Raw genomic sequence first — 20591 nt, 5'->3', positions numbered from 1 at the left:
TGCTTTGCCTTTGAATTTTAATAAAGCTGCTTGGGCTCAAGCTAGGTAACTTGGTTTTTAAAAAAATTTTATTAATTTTAATTGGAGGCTAATTACTTTACAATATTGTGGTGGTTTTTACCATACACTGACATGAATCAGCCATGGGCATACATGTGTCCCCCCATCCTGAACCCCCCTCCCACCTCCCTCCCCACCCCATCCCTCTGGGTTGTCCCAGAGCACCAGCTTTGAGTGCCCTGCTTCATGCATTGCACTGGGACTGGTCTTCTACTTTACATGTTTCAAGGTAACTTGGTTTTTGCAAAATAACAAACTGGAATGTTTTTATCCCATCACAACAATACACACTTGGAGCAAGTTTTGAAGTTTTTCAATGTGGGATTTAAATATGGTTCTACTGTCTTTTGAGATGGCCTATCTTTTTCAACAGGCATACATCTATTGTCAAATCTATTACATTACTGTGTTATACTGAAACAATGGCTGCTCTGTCTTAATAGCCTAAATTGAATGGATTTAAAAGAATAAAGTGAGGTAGAAGCAGAATAACATGTTTCTCAGTACTTAGCAGATGTGTGGTGGGCTCTAGAGGAAAACCGCCATAGACTCGTGATACGACTCTCTAGGGATCTCATGTGACCTTGACCTACCTCCGCTTTTAATGAGGATGTCAAAGAGGTCGTCCATCTGCTGACTGTGTGCATTGGAAATCTACAACAAAGGAGATATATGTTAGCTTTCTTTTGTACAAACCTGGGAGCATTAGACAACTGGGAGCACTAACAACCTTACAGAACATCCCGTCTAACCCATCCTTCGATAATTTTGAAATTCTGAGGTCTCCTGAGACATGAAGCCCCACCCTGCGTGGCAGAGCTGGTTGGTTAATAGAACGAGAATGGGGTGAATACACTTACATTCTATCACTGTTTGCATTTTGAGAGGCTTCTAACACTTTCTTCTAAAAATGTCTTCATTCATTTGCATTTATGTAAAAATATGTTTAAAGGTTTCCAGCCTTATTGAGAGTTACCTGACACACAATAAACTACACTTACATAAGGCAGACAATTAGATAGGTTCTGACATATGTATACATCCACAAAACTATCGACTCAATCAAGGTAGTGAACATACCCATTTCCCCCGAAGTTTCCTCATGCCCTTTTGCAATACTCCTTTCAGCCCCAGGCAACCTAATGACCTGCTCTCCTTGAACACAGAAGAGTTTAATCTCCTAGAGTTTCGTATCAATGGAGTCATACAGTTTGTGCTTTTTGGCAGAGGGGTAGCGGCGGCTTCTTTCACTTGACATAATGAATTTGAGATTTATCCATGTTGTAGAGTACAGCAGGAAAAGTTCGTTCCTGTTTATTGCTGAGAGTATCCCACTGTATGGAAATGTCAGTTTGTTTGGACTGTCGGCACTCTTTGGCTATTACAAATAAAGTTGCTGTGAACATTTGTGTACAAATCTTTGTATAGACACGTTTTCTTTTTTCTCTTGGGTAAATACCGATGAGTAGAATGCCAGAATCATAGAATAGGTGTATGTTCAACTTTCTAAGAGATGGCCGTTTTCCAAAATGATGTTGTTTTACATTTCCACAGCAATGGATGTTTCTACTTGTTCTCCGTTCTCGCAACACTTGGTGTGGGCAGTCATGGTGGACGCCTGACAGTGAGTAGTGGCGCTGCCTTGTTTCAACGTGCACTTCCCTGATGACCAAGGATGCTGAGCGTCTTTTCATGTGCCTATCTGCCATCTGTGTATCTTTATGGTGAAATGTCTGTCCCAGTCTCTGGCCAGAACTTCTTATGCATACTGTTTGCATGGTATCTTTTTCCAATTATTTCTTTCAACCTTTGTCTTTGTATTTAAAGTATGCCCCTTATGTGTGCATATAGTATTATCTACTGCAGTATTACATCGGTGCAAAAAACTTAGTGGCTTAAAACACTAAGTTTCTAAGGGTCAGGAATTTAGGAGTGGTTTAGGTGGGTAGTTCTAGTGTGGGTTCTTACATGGTGCTGTAGTCAATATTCTGGCCAGGGTACAGCCATCTCACGGCTGAAGAATGTCCTTGTAAAGGTGACTGACTTCGTGAGGACAAGGTTGTTGACGGGAGGCCTCAGGTTCTCTTTACGTGGGCCTCTGCAGGGTGCTGCTGGACTGTCCATGCGGCATGAGAGCTGGCTCTCTCCACAGCCAGAGATCTAAGACAGCGCAAGCTGGGTGGCTTTATGACCCAGTTTCAGAAGCCACACACCATCTTTCCTGCCAGTTCCATTTGTTAGAAGCAAGTCACTAAGTCCAAGTACACAACATGCATTTGGGTCTAGTTTTCCACCTATTCTGATAATTCCTGCATTTTAACAATTATTTATTCTACTAGTATGTTTTACGCAATCATTGATACGGTTAAGTTTGGGTTTATCGTTTTAGTATTTGTTTCTATAATATTTGTCCTGTTTCTTGTTCCTCTTTGCCTGGCCTTTAAAAATATTGATCTTTTGGAATTCTAGCTTAATTTTTCTATTTTTAAAAAGCAATAATTAAGTTGTTACTGTAGATATACAATATATACCCTTAATTTTCCATAGGCTACTTAATGTACCATTTCATATAAAATATAAAACCCCAGTAAACATAAAGATCATTGATTTCCTCCATCTTTTATTAGTTATTTTTAAGTATTATAGCTATATATTTTATAACCCCCTCAAGTTAGTGTAAAATCTTATAATACAGGTTTTGTAGTGATGAATTCTTAATTTTTCCTGGTCTGCAATAAGAAGGAAAGCGAACTGAAGGATATTTCTACTTGACAGAGAATGCCGTGTTGACAGTGTTCTCCGGCTCCCCCACCCCTCCGCCCAAGAACTTTAAAGATGTTGCTCCATTCTTTTCATGCTTCCATGGTTTCTGATGGAAAGTCCACTGTAAATCAAATATAGCTGACCCCTGAACAACACAGCGGTCAGGCGAACTGCCCTCCTCCCTTGAGCAGCTGAAAATCCACGTTATTACAGTTGGCTCTCCCTACCCGTGGCTCCAGCCAACCACAGGTTGTGCAGTGCTGTACTATGCATTTATTGAAATAAATCTGTATATAATCGATCTGTGTGGTTCACACTTGTGGTGTTCAAGGGTCAAGAGCAGTTGTTACCTGTGTATAGTGTATTACTGTGCCCTTGATGCTTTCAAGATCTGCTCTTTAAATCTGGCTTTCAGTAATTTCACTATGATATGACTAGGCCATCTATTTATCCTGCTGGTGTTTATTGAGCATCCTAAAGCTATAAACTTTTTTTCATCATATTCATAAAAAATCTGATCAGTATTTCTTAAAATATTTACCTGCCTCATTCTTTCTGTCCTCTCCTGGGACTACCATCCATAGCCATGTTAGACTGTTTGATATGAAATAATAGGTCTCTGAGACTCTGCTCACCTTTTCCTTAATCTTTTTTTCTGTTATCCAGACTTGACAAGTTCTACTAATTTTTCTTCAAGTTCACTTTTTTTTTAAACATCTGCCACCTCCATTCTGCTAAGACAATCTATAATTTTTTTCATTTCAGACTCTGTAATTTTTAGTTTTAGAATTTCCATTTCATTAAAAAAATCTTTTCTGTATCTTCTTAACATTCTCTTTTTTTCCTACAAGTAAATTCTCTTTTGTATTATTGAGGATAGTTATAATAGTTGTGCAAATTCTGTGACTCAAATCAGCTGGGTGTTATTAGTCTTAGCTGATTGCCTTTTTCCTTTGAGAAAAGGTCACATTTTCCTGATTCTTTGTATATTGCTGTGTTGTGAATGGCTGTCATGGATACCAAGTTGTAGAGACTGTATTCTGTTATTTTTCTCAGATGAGGTTTCTTTTATTTTAGTAGGCAGTTAACTCGGGTTGGACCTGAACCACAAAATGTTTGTTGGGCAGAAGATCCAATCTCAGGTCAGATCTTCTGTCTTTAGCTGATCTGCTATGACTCTAGTCCATGCCTGTGTGGTTTAGGGGTGACCCAGAGATGTGGGCAGACAGAATTTGGGGATCTCCTCTCTCAGTTGAGAGCAACCCAGAAGGGGAAGAACCAGTCTTCTGGATTCCCAAGGCATAAAGGCTGTGGTTTTTCTACCAGTAACCTCACCACTTAGCTTGACCCCAGAATAAAAACAGCAAAAACGGAGCACTCATGCCATGGAACTCCCTCTCAGTGCAGACTTTTCCTGGGGATATGACTCTACCTGTTCACTCTTCAGTGACTTTACTATGACCAGGCTTTATAGCTCTTATTTGTGGGAAACTGAACTGGTAGGGCCCAAGTAAGGCCCTAAGTAGTGGAATTGGAAGTCTAAGTAAATGTATTTTAAAAACCTCATAATCCCTAGTTTAATGCTCAGTGGTGTATAGAGAGGAATGAGATAGCTACTCATCCAAACAGAACCTGACTCCCTTAGTCTGTATGCATGAGCCAGAGACAGACAGAGGGCAGGGATTAAAATCAGCTCTTAGGTTAAGGTGTGAGGATGAGTCTGTGTTGTTACATTGATCAACTAAATGGTATGTAGCAACCCGTATGTGAGAACAGGTTTGGAAGGATTTTCTTGAAAACATGCTCCTTCTGGATGGACCGAGGGGATCACAGTCTAGTCCGGCATCATTTGTTTCAAGTCTTCTTGTGATATCTAAACCGAGTTCTGAAACTCAGCTTTCTCCTCATAAATAAACGCCCCTGCTGAGTCTGGAACTAGAGGAACATCTTACAACTAGAAAAGTTATCTTCCTTTGGTACTAAGTGGATATGAAGAAGCACTGGAAACTGCTTCCTCGAGTCAGCAGTCTGCCCTGGGCACCCTGCTCGCCATCTGTGAGTGTGCCAAAGTGGGCCCTGTTGCTGGTGCTGAGCAGTGTCTGCAGCTACTCGCTGGGGCAACCAAGTAGGTCAAGGTGGCCGTGGCGTGGCTGCTGCTTGCTGGAGAATGCTGAACCCTCGGCCCCACACACCCTCAACCGTACGTGAAGGCCCCACGGAGTCGCACGTGGACTGTGGGGGCAAGGAGAGCGGCATGACCCTGCAGGCGCGTCTGCTGTGGCTGTGTGAGCAGACAGTCTAGCTCTGATCAGCACACCTCCTCGTTCACCGTCAGCATCCACGCAGTGGCATCAGGTCCATTCCCTGCAGCCTCTTATGAGGCCGGGGTTCTTCCTTGACAGTGAGTTGAGTTTTAAGCTGAGACAGGCAGTAAGCCCAGGCGTGTTCAGGGTAAGGTCTGATGCGGTTGTTGTCATCGGGCACCCACCTGAGGCCAGATGCTTTTTACAGACAGGAACTCTGCCTTTTCCCATCTCTGGGATAGATATGGTAGGCCAGGAGGGCCTCTGTCCTTCTAAAGTGCGTCTGCTCAATACACGAGCAGAGCTGCTCATGTGGGCTGGCCTGCTGGAGGTGAGGGAGTGGTGACGAGGGACAGAGTGGATGCAGGTGCTGGGTGCTCTAGAAGGCCATCCAGCTGGGAGGGGGTCAGTTTGATGCTGGCCTGACAGATGGTGGCTTTAGGAAAGGGATCTGTATAACACACATGCCCTGGTCACACATATACACATCTGTCCTTCACACGACCCGCCTCTGGCTCTGAGGGGAAGTTAAAGACAAACACAGAAACTGAGTAAGAGGGAACTGCAGGTTATGTGGCCGCTGAAAACCCTTGGGAGTCTTCGATGTGAATGATATTTTGATTTCAAATAGCATTTAAAAGGCAAGCAAGGCTCCCAGTCATGAAACTTGTGTCTCTTGGGAGGCAAGTCCATCTAGACCAGGGCTTCGAGCTCAGGAGGACCTACCACGATGGAGCCTGGCCTCCTCACCTCTGGGAGGGAAGACTGGGCGCTGCGCGTCTGCTTGATGGCTTCCTCATAGCGGGGAGGGTCTTTCGTCTTGGGGACTGGATTCCCAAACAGAGAGTGCTGGACCACAAACTGCTGGGGCGGAGGGGGCGAGCCGGGCTGCGGCAGACAGAGGAGGAACCAGTTAGCTGGGCTTGGGCAGTAGTCTGTCCCCGACTGGGGGTGCCGGCGGATGGGGCCACCTTCACTGTGCTGACTGCTAAGCTGCCTCGGAGTAAGTGCACCCCAGGACTTTGGTCTCCCCCCTCACCCTGCCACCCCGTTAATGCCGACGCTCACCCGTACAGGCCCGAAGGCCTGGACTCTGGATGAACCTGTGCCCTGTGCGCACTATCGCTGCCCAGGGGGCTGGGTTACCTTGTTGGGAGGGCTGGGGCCGTTCTGCAGGGAGGGCAGCGGGGTGCTTCGGGGCTGAAGGACGCTGTTGTTCGCCTTGTTGATAAAGGGCTGCTGCACCGCTGGAGCAGGTGGTCTCTGATAGGGCAGAACTGTACTGGATGCCGAGCTGGTGAAAACCTGTCATGAATAAATATTTGTTCGTCAGTTTGTCCTTTTGCTTTACCTTATAAAGAAAACCGTGTTTTAGAACAAGGCTTAGCAAATCTTTTCTGTGTAAGCCACAAAATGTACAGTTTAGGGTTTGGGGGGCTGTGTGGCCCCCATCATAACTGCTTTGCCCTGGCCTGCGGCCCAAATGCAGCCTGGATGAGACATCAAATGGGGAGGGGCGCAGCACAGCTTGTTCACAGACAGAGGTGGGCTGGATGTGGCCCACCGGCCCCGGTTCCTCAACATCTGTGGCCTGTCTTGGACGGCAGCGTGTTGTGTGTAGGATTTTCCTCATCTCCTCTCGTGGCTCTTTAGCTCATAACCACCAGGCCCACCTCTCTCTTCCAATCATGCTCCCAGGTGCCAAAGCCACACTTGTCACATTTACACACATCCATTTGGAACATCTTGAATTTAATATGTTCCAAATTAAACCTTCCCCCTTTTCCCACTGCCCCCAGCCTCTGAGGGAAAGTAATTCTTGGTTTTGCCTTTGACACTTAATGGAGGTAAATGGAGCCATCAGTCTGCTCTGCTTTCCGCCCTCAGCGCTCACACATCTCAGACACGCCTCCTGGGCTGGGCCCTGTGGTCTGCTGTCCTGATCCAGGTCCTCACTGTCCATCACTAGAAAACTGCCTCTGTGGTCCAGCTGCGCCTCCCTGCCTGTCAACCCACCTCGACGATGAGTCTCCACACACACATGCACACGTGCCCGCCATCGTGTCCCTCCTACACTCACTGGCTCTCCTGCCCTTGGGCAAAATCTAATCTTTGGCTGGTGGCCCGCCCTTCTTGCTACCAGGCCCCCTTTCCTTCCTAACTGAGAGGCCACAGTCAGTTTTCCACAATTCTTGAACATTTCTCCAAATCACTGCAAAGCCCCATTTAAAGTCTGCCCCCTTCTGAGCAGCTCTCTTCTGCTCAGTTAGGCAGAGGTGAGAATTTCTTCCTGTGGAATTACGAAGTTTGTTGTTTAACTCCTCATCAAGAGCCAAAGGTTTTAGGGCCTTTTGCAAATGTATGGCTAAAATGTTATTTTGTAGCTGTATTTCACAGAACAACTGGTTTGCTCATAAGTATACTTTATACTATTGGTGTTCTGAGAGAGAAAAACTTACCCTCTATATTTGTATTTCTTGGGGCTTCCCTAGTGGCGCAGACTGTAAAGAATCCACTTGTGTGAGTGTGTATCCTTCTAAATAGTACAGCTTTTCTGGGTGATGAGGTCTATAGCTATACTTTCTTATCTGTCTGTATACTCTTTTTCTATCTCTTCCTTAAAAGAAAACTTCAGTCCTACCATCTGAACATTTGCTAAGCTTCTCACTGCATTAGACTGTTATTTGAGTAACTCCTTGCTCACTGCACTCCTCAGAGGATATTCCAAGAGAGCAGGTGTGTTAACGTAACAGTCGCTGTCCCAAGAGGTCACTTCTGTCTGTTCCTCCGGTTGACTTAGCCCAGAGAGTCCACAGCACTCTGGGCACATCACAGGTACACCTAATTATCTAGGCTCTTTTATGCTAAAGATTAAAACTCAGAGACTAATCATTCTCCAGGTTTAAAATAGTAAGACCTATTTTCGAGGACTTAATATTTTTCTGGCAAGGAGATGTGCACATAGCTCCCCCTACTGGATAAGAGGGAGTCTGGGTGACACTTGGGACTGTTCAGCAGAACTCTTAGAGAATTCCTGTAGAGGACAGAGGCCTAGGTCAGCGGCATCACTTTAAAGATGGGGAACCAATACTCAAGAGTCCTGCATAAGGCACAGCACAGAGGAAGTGGTGAGCTAGAATGGCAGCCAGACATAGGCTGCCTGGCTCTTACTGTCTGAGAAGGCAGACTCTTAAAAATATGTAAAGATCTTGCTCAAGATAAACATTTCAAAAACAGTCTTTTTCATCTTCAGGACACTTTTTCATCTTCAGGACACTTTTCCCCTACAAAATGATTATTTTGAAAAGAAACTTGAAAACCGTAGAAAATTCTTTATATGAAGATTGAAAAACTAGTTTGGAAACTTGGAAGAGGAGCTTAACTGCTAAGATGAGCGATCTTTCAGATAGCAGCCTAATGCCGTCTGACCTGAGGCTCACCCGGTGGGAGATGCAGCATAGAAAAGAACAGGAGCTCCCCACGGAAGAGGCGCCTATAAAGATGCTCACTAAATGCTGAGCGGATGGTAACATGTAATAGAGTCTGTCACTGCCAGCGTCACCCACCTTTCTGGCCTGCTGAGGCTGACCGAGCGTGCGTGCTGGGAAGGCGTCTTGCTTCTGAGGCGCCGCCTGGGCCAGGCCTGAGGACAGGGTGGCTGCTGCTATCTGAGGCTGCGTCTGGAGTCCTGTTTGTGGTGGAGTCTAGGAGGAAAGAAAAACCAACTCAAATGTCCAAATCAAGGTTAGAATGAAGAGTTTAGATGTGGAATAACTGGTCACATGGGGCTCACATCTGAAAAAAAAAAAGGTAAAATGTTTATACACACTTCAATTCATTGGTACATAAATTTGAACCCTAACTTGAAACCAGAGAGTTAAACACCAGACCAGTTACTTTCATGCTTTTACTGTTTCATAAGTGGCTGAGATTTTCATCTGAAAGTTTGTGGAAAGTCAAAAGAACTGACAGCAGTTCCATACATAACAGGTCAGGTGTAGTAACTTTAGCAGCAGCAAGGAAATCTGTGAGGCCAGACTGTCCAAATTCCTACTTCTGAGCTGCAGCGTCTGTGCTCCCCAGGGGGACAGCCAGCCATGTGCTGGGTACTCAGAGGCCTAGAATAAAACGCAATTCCTTTTCCTCAAACATCACCTCTCATGGAAGATTTGGACAGGAAAACGAATGCTTAGAAAAGCTATATTATACAGCGGACTTTCAGTTTCACAGACACTCTAAAGATTAAACAGGGGAGCCAGAATTTCAGCACACACCCAGGGCCCTTGGGTCGTGCCTTCTCACCCTGGCGTGGGGGACAAGACTGCTCCTCTCTGGGCGGTCAGGGTAGGGGAGCAGGACTCCAGATGGTTTCTGTGGATTGCGGCCCACCTTTTGTTGAAAAAACCTTCCAAAGTCAAGTTGCACACAATGGCTTCAGGTAATGGTTGGCCTCAAAGGAAACTTCATGCTCACCAGTGTTTTATCCTCTGTCAATACCAGGCTCACTCCTGAGTCTGTGCTCACATTCTCCTTAGTTTCAGCATCTTCACCTTAGTGGTGCCTTTCAGGAACTACACTTAGGAGGCAGAGAGTGGACGTGAGAGCAGGAGCCCTGCAGTCAGAAGGCCTCGACCGCCGGCTCTGACTTTGGACAAACTATTCAACCTTTCAGGGCCTCGCTTTCCTTTCTAGAAGGGGGCTTTCTCACTTGGGTCTTCTAGGGAAAGGGAAGATTAAATGAAGCATGCCAGCTAAAGTGTTATACTTGGTGCTGTGCCTCGAACCCAAGAAGTACCCAGTGACAGTCACTGCCATCATTATGAGAATGGCACTGGTATTCAAACATGTCTCCACATGCGACACTGTGTTCATTAAGGGTGAAAGGCAGCAGGAAGGAAAGGCACCCGTTTGATTTTACTCTGAAAACCGTGCTAGCTGTCCACATCTGCGAACAACCCCTGACACATGCATGCGGTTCCTGCCACCTGGCAGCATGACTGGGATGCATGTATGAAGCAGCTCGGGTCTGTGCTCACCACGAGCCGTTTCTGGGTCAGGCAGGCTGTAAGGCAAGGAGTTAGAAGACATGCTTCACACCTGGAGCTGGAGGCTGCCTGCAGGGAGCTGCACTGAGGTCACACTGGAGCCCTGGATGGACACAGGGAGCAGCAGCTGTGCAGTTTGCGTGGTCAGTAAAGCCTGCGGCTGAGCGACCCCGGCGGGCGGCTGGCCCTGGGAACTCACGTAAAACTGTGGGACGAGGCTCGGTGGCTCGGCCGGGGCCACAGGCACCTCTTGCTTGATCACTATGGCCTTTTTGGCAACAAGAGACTGGCCGGCCACTGGGCCGGGGCCATCGGGGAGCGGGGCCTCGTCCTTGGTGGTGGAAGCAGTGGGGCCCCGCGTCTGGTCGGCCTTGGAGACCGAAGGGGCAGGGGTGCTGGCCGGGGGCGGGGGCTCCAGGGGCCGCTGCTGCTGCTGCCCTCGCTTCTCCACCTCCAGCTGCATCTTCAGAACTTCCACAAGCTTCTGCTCCTGCTCCAGTTTCCGCTTCAGCTCCTCGATCTGCTTCTCCTTCTCCTGGAGCTTGCGGTCCTTCTCGGCTGCGTCCAGCTCCAGGGTGGACAGCGTGCTGCTGGTGGGGCTGAGGCTGTCCTCAGTGCTGGTTGCCCGCAGGGGCGACGAGCACAGGAACTGCGATGGGGACATCATGGTCATGATCTCGGTGAACGTATCAGCCATGCTCGTGTCCTCAGCACTGAGGCTGGACTGTTCGGAAGGTGCAGGTGAGATGGGCAGTGGGGAGCTACCGCTGTCCACGTGGGCCACGCTGCTGCTGCTGGCGGGGGGCAGCTCTGCCTTGAAAGTGGAGCCTGAGCTGGTCACAGAGTTCTGTCGTGTTGTCACTGGCAGGGCCACGGTGACTTCGGGGTTGCTGGGGACGATGGCGGGTGTGGGCACGGCTGTGACGCCACCGGCAGCAGGGCCGCTGCTGTTCACTTCCTGGTAGGGTTTTAGGCGTTCAATGAGGTCCAGTTTGGTGCCTGACACAGGGAGACCCCTTAACTTCAGCTCTGTCTTCAGCTCCGATACCTGGAAGTACAAATCAATCAGATCGCTTTTTTCGGTGTTACGACCTTCTGGCAAATCTATAGCACACCTGTGTGCTGGAAAAGGTGCCTACATCTGTCAGACAGCTCTGTATGACTGCGTGTAAGTGTGACAGTTTGTTTTTTTTTAAACACACAAAAACACAGAATTATAGACATAAAGGACCTGAAAGGCCAGTGACAAAGCAAGGGTTATTAGAGGCTAATTCCTTTGCTACCTCAAAAGATTTACTACCAGAAATGATAACAGTTACATTTACTGTGTAACTGCCATGGGCCAGACAGTGCCAGAAGTACTTTACTCTTTCAGTTAACCTTCACATGAGGTGTAGGTATTATTATTCCCGTTTTACAGATGGGGAGAGAGGGTATGTCACTGGTCCAAGCTATCATAGATAACAGAAGGCTGCATAGGGGTGGAACCCAGTAAAGAGGGTCCTGGAGATGGTGTTCTTAACTGTTACATCTTCCTCTTCTCCCAAACTTCCCAACAAGCAGGGATGAAGGTGCTTGCTCATGGCATCTGCTCAATAAATGGAAATTTATTACTGGTCATTTTAAAGGAAACTTAATGGATGTAAAAAGAAAGTACTTCTGTAATGGTTATCCTCGTGGTGGTAGAGTTGAAGGCCTATTAGAAACTGCCTACATCTGCTGGACAGATCTGGCATAGTTTACAGTTTTGTGGTTCTTACGGGTGAATAAACCCCACTTGCAATGATCACCTTTAGATCATCCAAGCTCGATGGCAGAGGTCCTGGCTTTCTCACAGGAGCAGGTGTATTCTGTCTTGGTGTGTTAGATGTGGTAGTGTTCAAAGCTGGATTCCCACTGTTGTTGTTCTTGTCATTGAGTGGCCTTCAAAAGAAAAAGAAAATCAGATTTTCTAATAAAATGATTTCTGGGGTTGACATTGCTCCTGTTAACAATCTGTGAACTTACAAAGAGAAAACTACCCGGTCATGGGTTGGCTGACTCAATATGGAAGAGATGTCAGTCAAATTAGACCCCATTCAAAATCCCTGCAGGTTTTGTCTGTCTGCTTGGTAAAAATTTAGAAGATGATTCAGAGCTTTATATAGAAATGCAAAGGACCAAAACCGGCCACGGCATCTTTAAAGAAGAAAAGCAAAGCTGGAAGCATCATACTACCAGACAGCAAAATTTATTACAGAGCCAGTTACGAAGATGCTGCTGATGCAAGGACAGGACAACAAATGGGAGAGATCAGAAAATCCAGACACAGATGCTGCATACAAGGACAAAGGTGACACGGCAGTGTGGTGGGAAAGGGTGGTCCTTCCATCAGTGGTAACGGGCCAAACTGGATAGTCAGTCACATGAGAAGAACAGGGCTCTTGATCAGCCCCTAGCCTCATGCCATCCCCAAACCTAAATGTGAACTGGAAAACAAACTTTGAGAAGAAAACTTAGCCTAGTATCTTCATAGCTTTTGATAAGCAAAGATTTCTTAGGACAGAAAAAGCACTCAGATATCTTTCAAAGGGTTAAAAACCAAGCCCCAGGAGAAGATGTTTGTCATAACATACTTCTGACAAATGCCTCATCTAGAATACACACAGAAGTCTTGCAAATTATTGACAGTAAGAAAAAGAAAAACCTAATGGGAAAATCGTGAACAAACACAGCACAAATGGTCAATAAATATATGAACGAATGCTTAACCTCATCAGGTATGAGGAAAATGAAAACCACAGCAAAACAGCACTGCACACCCAGCAGAGCTGCTGCGGTAACATGCAAGACTGACACCACCGAGTACTTGGAACAACCACAGCCCGCATACACAACTGGGAGAAGCAGAGTTAGTACGACTGTTTTGGAGAACAGTTTCATAGTATCTACTAAAGAAACACCATACCCATCTGATCCAACAACTCCATTTCTAGATCAACACCTGACAAAGCCACACGTATGTGAACCAAGAGATGCAGCTTAGGAGATTTACTATGGCATAATTCATCAGAGCCCCAGCTGGAAGCAACCAGCTGTCCCATCAAGAGGATGCTGGGTGGATGAACCATGAAGTAGCAAGAATAAGAATTAACTGCTGCTGTTTGCACGAATAAAGATATGACTCACAAACACATTGAGCAAAACTAATCCATGGATTCCAATCAGGGAAGTCACTAAGGGGGGGATGTGAGCCAATGACAATGGAGCTGACAGTGTTCCTCTTCTTGATGTAGCAGTGTGCTTTGGCATTGGTTTTCACTTATAATTTATGGACTTCTCTAACTTATACTACATTTTTAAAAGCTTATTTAAAAAGTGTTGGTGAATCTGTTATACTTTCGTAATAATTCCCCTAAACTTTTCATGTTGAAGCCAGGTCCTTCCAATGCCTTCTGGCTGTGATACGCTTGGCAACAATGGCATTTTCTTTTCTGGTTGGTTGATACTCATTAGAGAAAGGTGCATGTGGTCACTGACGCTCTACAACCAATTCCATTGCAGCCTCAGGCTTAACTGTCAGTATAAGCTTTGGTACTGAAGCTTGGTACCGAAAAGATGTTGAATTCCATGTCCTGAAACAGGGATCTGAGGTGACGGTGCCTCTGGGGTGAGGTCCATGGCTGGATGAACTTTCTCAAATAAGTTTCTAAGAAGCCTGTGTTTGAAGCCAGTGCTGGCCTTGTCAACAGCTAACTCTTGACTTGCATTTGAGGCTTTTTAAACCTGCCTGAATTATGATGAAATTAAGTACTTGAAGTATTTGATATGAAGTATTTTGAAGTTTGGATGAAATGACAAATATTTAAAAATATATCACTATTCTTTCTAAGAGTCAACTTTTAAAAACCGTATTTTCAAATTATGAAATCATTTTAATCACTGTTTCTCAGCCTTATGTTCATTACTCTCCCCCAGAAAAGCTCTCTAGATAATTTTTCTAATCACTCTCTCTGAAATTTTAATACCATAGATGTACTACATTCTCATTCATGTACATAGGTCTGTGCTTTATTACATAAAAACTGTAAAATGCTTCCAACTTTTGCTCCTTTGTGAATGATATCTTCTCCTTGAGAATGCATAATTTAAATTTTTAAAAATTAATGTATCTTTGGCTGTGCTGGGTCTTCACTGATGCACATGTGCTTCCTCCAGTTGAAGTGGGGGCTCCTCACTGGGGTACTTTCTTGTTGCAGAGCACAGGCTCTAAAGCAAGCGGGCTCAGTAGTAGTGGCGCGCAGGCTAGCTGCCCCACGGCATGTGAGATCTCAGTTCCCACACAGGGATCGAACCTGCGTCCCCTGCCTGGCAGGTGGATTCTTAATCACTGGACCACTGGGGAAGTCCCCATGGTTTAAATTAATTATTTTATTCATGCTGAGATTCTATAATACTCATTAATATGATTAACAGTATAGTGTTTAATTCAGTTTTTAAAACAACAAAAATAAATTGGTTTATTTTTTTCCCAAATCAACAGAGGGGAAAAAGAGAGAGGAGGAGGGTGGATACCTGATGAATGTAATCACTGCGTAGTTGAGGATCCTGAGGTCCAGACACCTGCTGGGACCCTTCCCTTCTGTCAGTAAGTGGCCATGTGGGAACTAAAGCCCCATGTCTCCAGGCTCCTGCTCCTCCCAAGATACCAAAGGGCTTTGTTATCAGTAAAGTTCCACCGCTGTGGGCCCTACACAACTCCCACATTTGGTTTCTTATACTGAATTTTGGTAAAAGGAAACAATGTGTTTGAAAACATCTCCATTCTTAGGATCTGGAGATTAAACAAAACTGGTGTTCCATTTCCATCCAGTGAAATAAACACAGAAATGACAGCTCCTTCCTCCTCTGAGTTCTTGGGTCTTTTTGGATGACGCTTTCTTGGGGCAGGTGGCTTGGTGACTTCAGTGGCAGGAGTGTTTGAGGAGGAGGGAACTAAAGCCTTCATAGAAAGACAAAGAACTTTCGCATTTGGGTGCCCCCCCAACCCCAGCCAGATGTTTTCTTCCCATCTGCAAAGCTGGCCCCACACAATTTCTTACATTACAGAAAGGATTATTTCATGGCTAGACACCCCCTTTTACTGGCTCCTCAGTTACCAGTTCCCTCATCAGGGCTTGGGGGCAGTCCTGTCGGCCCCTCTGAGAGTCGCTGTGAGGAGGGTGCTGCTGAGCACGCGGCCGGGGCACCGAGAGCACCCCTGCTGTCCTCCTCCCTCATGGGGTCCCGCGGTGGCAGGCCGGGGGCCGCCTCCCCGGGCCTGGATGAAGCTGTAAAGCAGCAGTGCTTTGTCTCTGATGCTCGTCCAGTTCTCTGGCCTTCCCTGGGTCCCTTCCAATGTCAACAGCTCTCTCGGGCCTGCCTCCTCTTAAAATAAAAACATGCTACAAACACTCTTTTCTTCCTTCATCTCTGTTGCCCTGATGTTTCAGATTTAAGCACTTCACAGGAAGGTCTGAATGACTAATAGGTCTAATCTTCCTCAAGATATTTGGGTCTTCAAAGAAAAAAGTGAATTGATAATTCTTAGCATATGAGGAGACTATTTCTTACAGAGAAGCTTTTTAGTAAGCCTTAATCCTTTTCTACTCCTAGAAATTACGGGCTCTCCATGGAGGAAGGCTTAGCCTGTGTGTAGAAAACATAGGCTTCTACAGATCACATGATCATAAATTGAGTGGTTGGATCAGAGTATAATTTTTTCCTTGTCATGAGATTTTGGATCTTTTTCTAGAGTTTATTTTCTCCAGTTGACTGTAAATAATTCCTTTTTCCTGAAAAGTGAATGAAATGAAGGACAGAGACTCTGTATTTTTATCTGTTTTCCAGAACAGTGTTCTGAGGATGTGTAACCAGTGATTTCCTCTAGTACATAATCAAAATTAGCTGTGGGTGTCCTGCTGTGAGAATTCAGTTTCAGAAACTATCAGGACTCACTCCCTCTGTCCTTCCTGCTTGGGCTCAAACTTTGGGCACATGTTCCTTCTTCATAGTTGCTGGTCACTGAGACCTTTTATCGTCTTTTGGGACTCCTGCCACCTGCTCCTTCCTTCCCATTCTCAGTGTCCCTTCTTATTCTTGTATCTGCTTTATTGCCAAGCTTCTAACTGGCTTTCCTACTTGCAGACTCCCCTCCAACACTGGCATCAGACTGTTCCTTCTTGCATTTTGATTTTACCTTGTCACCATGGTCTTCTGAAACATCCACCATATCAAGATTAAAGTCTTCCCCCCCAAAAAAGTCTTCCCAACTTCACGTTTCTCTAGACATTGGCTCTGCTCAAATCTGCCTTCTGCTTTAAAAATTAGTCATATATGTTACTCAGGCCATTTTTCTCATCATGCAATATAAACAGGCATTGTTTGCTCTAACGTCCTCTGTATTTGTACTCAGACCATTCCTCTTGGTTTGGAAGGGTCCTTCCCAAGTTTCAGGCCCTTTCCCTCCTGCCTTTTCCATAAAACTTTTCTTGACCGCTCCAGCATTTATGCTCAACTGTCTTTTTAAATTTAAAGTGCTTATACCAGGTTTACACTTCTTTTGCTTTTCTCATAGCATCTAATATTCAAGTAAATAAACAGGGAAATCTTTCCTGGATGAGTAACTGTGAAAAGTTGTTTCTAACTTGAAAAGTTCAGAACCTGTTATAGAGGACAAAAAGTGAACTGGAATGCAGACTTTTCTCACTATGTGGACTTCTGACACTATGAGCTTCGATGACAACAGAATGAAAACAATCGCTGAGAACAAATAAATCATAGCATCCCATCTTCAGACACTAAGGGCTGCTCACAAAAACCACAGTGAACCCAGTTTACGAAGCCGTACTTGAGTGGCGCGGGCAGGATGGTCTGGTAGTTGTAGTGCTGCTGCTGCTGGCTGAGGATCTGCAGCTGCAGGAAGAGCTGCTGCTGCTGGAGCAGCCGGGCGTAGTTGGAGTCCATGTGCGGCTCACTCCTCTCCCCCTTCTGATCTGGCGGGATGTACTGGTGGTACTTCAGCTTCTTCACCCGGGGCTTGGGGTCTTTGCACTTTTTGCTGCGGTGTTTGTCGTTTGGATTCTTGGGATGGCTTTGCTATTTTCGAGAAAAAGAACATTTTAAGAGAAAGCAGTCTATTCTACTGTGTGTATATCTGATTTGAAAAGAAAAAGTAACGCACCTTGAAAATCGGGATTGCCTCTCTGGAAAGCAATATACTAAACACATTTCAGGAGCTGTGAGAACATTCGTGTACTCCTAAGAACTTCTGCTGCGTTGTTCCCTTAGACTAAGGGCAAGATGCTCAGTTCTGCATCATCTATGCAAGTTCAACAAACATTTACTTTGGGTCCTGTGTAGACACTGCCTACTGCTTACATATTATTATCTCCTTGTGAAAAAACAGGCTTCACACTAAACATACAATAGGGAAATGATTAAGTATATTTCACTTAATCACAAATATAACTTAAATCTTTTATATTCTGTAAATATTTTGTGATCATTAAAATCTATGGTGAATATATAAAAGCAGAAAAGTGCTTCTAACTGAGATTAAGCAGAATATAAAGCTACCAATTTCCATGGCAAATACACACAAAAAATGCTGAGTGATATGAACATGAATTTAAAACTTCTTTTCCAAAACATTACATTTTTATTTTGAAAAATGGGGTGTGAGACCCTGTCTTATGGTTAAGAATCAGATGTCTCTTCTGGGTTTTCATCTCCTTCATTTATAAGTTATCAGATCAGTTTCTACTTTTTAATATTCATATTGTAAGATAAATTCATCTTTTTAAAGAATGGTCCACAAGAACACAAAACGAGGTATAGGAAACTGTTTCTGAGATGCTTTAGGTACAAAGACACAGCGGGGGTTGTGGGACAAGGATGCAAGAGCTGATCTTATTGGCTCAGTTGCACAGACACTCTGGAATTTGTGGCTCCGATACCAAGAGATGGAATAGGGTGAAATACACTGATCTGTGCCCTGAAGGCACGGACACCTGGCCACACAGAGGAACCAGCCTGGAGTAGCAAGAGCCTTCTCTCCAGGAAGACCAAGGACAAACAGGTCCTGGGGACAGAGGGGAGTGAGGAACACACCCAGGCTAACTGCCTCCAAGGAGGAGCACTGCAGCTAAGTGAGAGGGAAGGACGAAGGCCAGACAGGGATTCAGAGACAGGGTCCTGACCTTGTTATAGCCTCCTTTCTTTGGGCCTTGGTATCCTCACCTGAAAGGTGCTGAAAGGCCAAGCTAGCTCTCCGAGGTCCTTTTTTAGTTCTAAAAGTTTGGGATCTATGTTCTGCTCGTTTTGGCAAAAGCCACATCTGAAATGATTAAACTATTCCTCAGGTTATAACTCCCCCTCCTTTATCTAGCAGTTCTAAATCCACATTAAAAAACTATTTTGACCAAGTAAAATGCAGGGAACAGTGCCATAAATCTGCAGCTTCTCTGAAGAACAAACCAAGTTGTATCAGGCCAAATCTACTAAACAAACAAACAAAAAAAAGGTATTTTCTTCTTGAAAACCTTTAACCTATCACATAATATATCTCCAATACTGCTGAATTTGACCTTGTGTATAGACGTTTGAAATCACATTACCATTACAGACATCTGTGTGTGAGACTCATGAATCCGAAGTGCTAAAGTCTCTGTTTCTTCCCCATGAGTTTCATCTTACTGGCCTGGGTGGAAGCTGAATTGGGAACTGTTGATAAAATGATTTCTAAACTCTTTCTGCGCTGCTGCAGTCGTTTTATACAGACTGAATTTTATTCTGTTCTTCTGTGACCATCAAATGAGAGGTCATTTGTTAAAGGTGGAGGTTTCAGTTATGAAAGCTGGGGTGAGCCAGTCCTTCTGAGGTTTTGTTTTCAAGGCTTGACTAAAAGGCAGGCTCTGGACACAGCCTCTGTCCTCCGTGCTCAGGGCTAGAGACCACAGTTGAAGGTGACATCGCTGAGGGTTGCACGCATGTAGTGTACCTACCTTCACCAGTGCTGGCCCAGGCTTCGCTGAGGATGTAGTGCTTGGGGGGAGGACGGGTGCTGTGGACCGTGGCGGGGGCTGGTCTGCAGTAGGAGTTTTCAAGAATTCAGGAACTGCTGGGGACACTGGAGTAAACTGGTGGAAAAGGCAGAAAGGAGACAAGTCTGTGAAATCATTAACAGTGAAAACAGAAAAGCTAGAAAAGAAACAGAAAAATATAGTATTATGTCTGAGACCTAGATGGTGGAATAACTTGCTTTACATCCATTGAGCCAACGATTTAGTCTTTGCCCTGACAACAACGAAAAGCTAAAGCTAAATAAGGCTGGATTCACAAAACTCTAGTGTTTTCTCAGAACTATGGTCAGAACCACCATTTTTTGGCAGAAAGAAAGTCCCAAACTCATAAAAATTATCAAAACAGGACATGGTACTCAAAAGGCTTTTTTGCCCTATAGGTCACACTAATCTGGGCTACTTCAGACCTGATGCTTAGTCGTCGTTACTGGCCCATGACTCCCCTTGATCTCACCCTAGGTGCACTGTCAGGCAGCCTCTGGTAAGAAAGCTTCCGCTTCTGGTAGGTCAGATCCATGCACGTGTCCTTAAAGGTGCTAGACAGCTTCTGTTCCCGTTTCCAAACCTGATTAGTGCTCTTGTGAACCACCGCCTCCCAGTTCTTGCAACAGAAGAAAATCTGAAGAATATATACTAATAGGACTGACCTGTGCATTGACAGTCCCCTCACACTTAGAGCAAGAAGTGAATTTGTTGCCTAGGCCAAATTCAGCAATTACTGAATCTCACTTTGGGGTCATATATTAATAAAGGAAGCCATCAGCAGCCCCAAAAAACTATTCCCACCAGCAATCTTCTGTAAGTACAGTGTAAGTATTCATTTACTGGAAAGAGAGAGTACTGTTATAATAAATCAGTTAAATGTTGCATATTGATTACTACTTGGACCTTGCCTTAAGAGAAAATGTCTTTATCATTTCTATTTCCCTGAACAACTCTCAAATTCATAACAACAATCAAAATCAGTTCTCTTGTTGAAGTATTCGGGTTTAAAAATAGCAAATTGTATTTTCCCTCCTTAAAATAAATGACCTGAAAACTCAGAGGGCTATTAGCAGCAAGAAATATGAAGCTTGGCACATACTGCCTCATCTGATCTGAAGTTGCTCAGTCATATCTGACTCTTTGCAATCTCATGGACTGTGTAGCCTGCTAGGCTCTTCTGTCCATGGAATTCTCTAGGCAGGAATGCTGGCGTGGGTTGCCATTCCCTTCTTCAGGGGATCTTCCCAACCCAGGGATCACACCCAAGTCTCCTGCGTCTCCTGCATTGCAGGCAGATTCTTTACTGTCTGGCACATACTAGTTACTCAATAAAT

At 45.0% G+C, this 20591-nt stretch overlaps 1 protein-coding gene and 1 long non-coding RNA gene across 16 annotated transcripts in view; one reads left to right on the top strand and one right to left on the bottom strand.

Annotated features, from left to right (window-relative positions):
- Positions 1-20591, bottom strand: part of MRTFB (myocardin related transcription factor B) — a 291519-nt gene that overhangs the window by 5677 nt on the left and 265251 nt on the right. For 8 of the 12 annotated variants that reach the window (XM_070779690.1, XM_070779687.1, XM_070779686.1 and 5 more), the window contains 8 exons: positions 19195-19329; positions 17040-17287; positions 11962-12094; positions 10224-11219; positions 8693-8830; positions 6273-6431; positions 5853-6014; positions 654-714 (listed from right to left, as the gene is read on the bottom strand). In XM_070779690.1, coding sequence (XP_070635791.1) covers positions 654-714; positions 5853-6014; positions 6273-6431; positions 8693-8830; positions 10224-11219; positions 11962-12094; positions 17040-17287; positions 19195-19329 — 2032 coding nt within the window. The remainder of the gene's footprint in view (positions 1-653; positions 715-5852; positions 6015-6272; positions 6432-8692; positions 8831-10223; positions 11220-11961; positions 12095-17039; positions 17288-19194; positions 19330-20591) is intronic. The other 4 variants (XM_019987446.2, XM_019987449.2, XM_070779694.1 and 1 more) reach the window with 3 other exon arrangements.
- Positions 1-20591, top strand: part of LOC109578352 (uncharacterized) — a 106971-nt gene that overhangs the window by 31307 nt on the left and 55073 nt on the right. The window lies entirely within an intron of this gene.

Source organism: Bos indicus, chromosome 25 (assembly GCF_029378745.1).
Source record: "Bos indicus isolate NIAB-ARS_2022 breed Sahiwal x Tharparkar chromosome 25, NIAB-ARS_B.indTharparkar_mat_pri_1.0, whole genome shotgun sequence".
NCBI lineage: Eukaryota > Metazoa > Chordata > Mammalia > Artiodactyla > Bovidae > Bos > Bos indicus.
The sequence above is the reverse complement of the archived record's forward strand: the minus strand, read 5'-3'. Positions and strand labels throughout refer to the sequence as shown.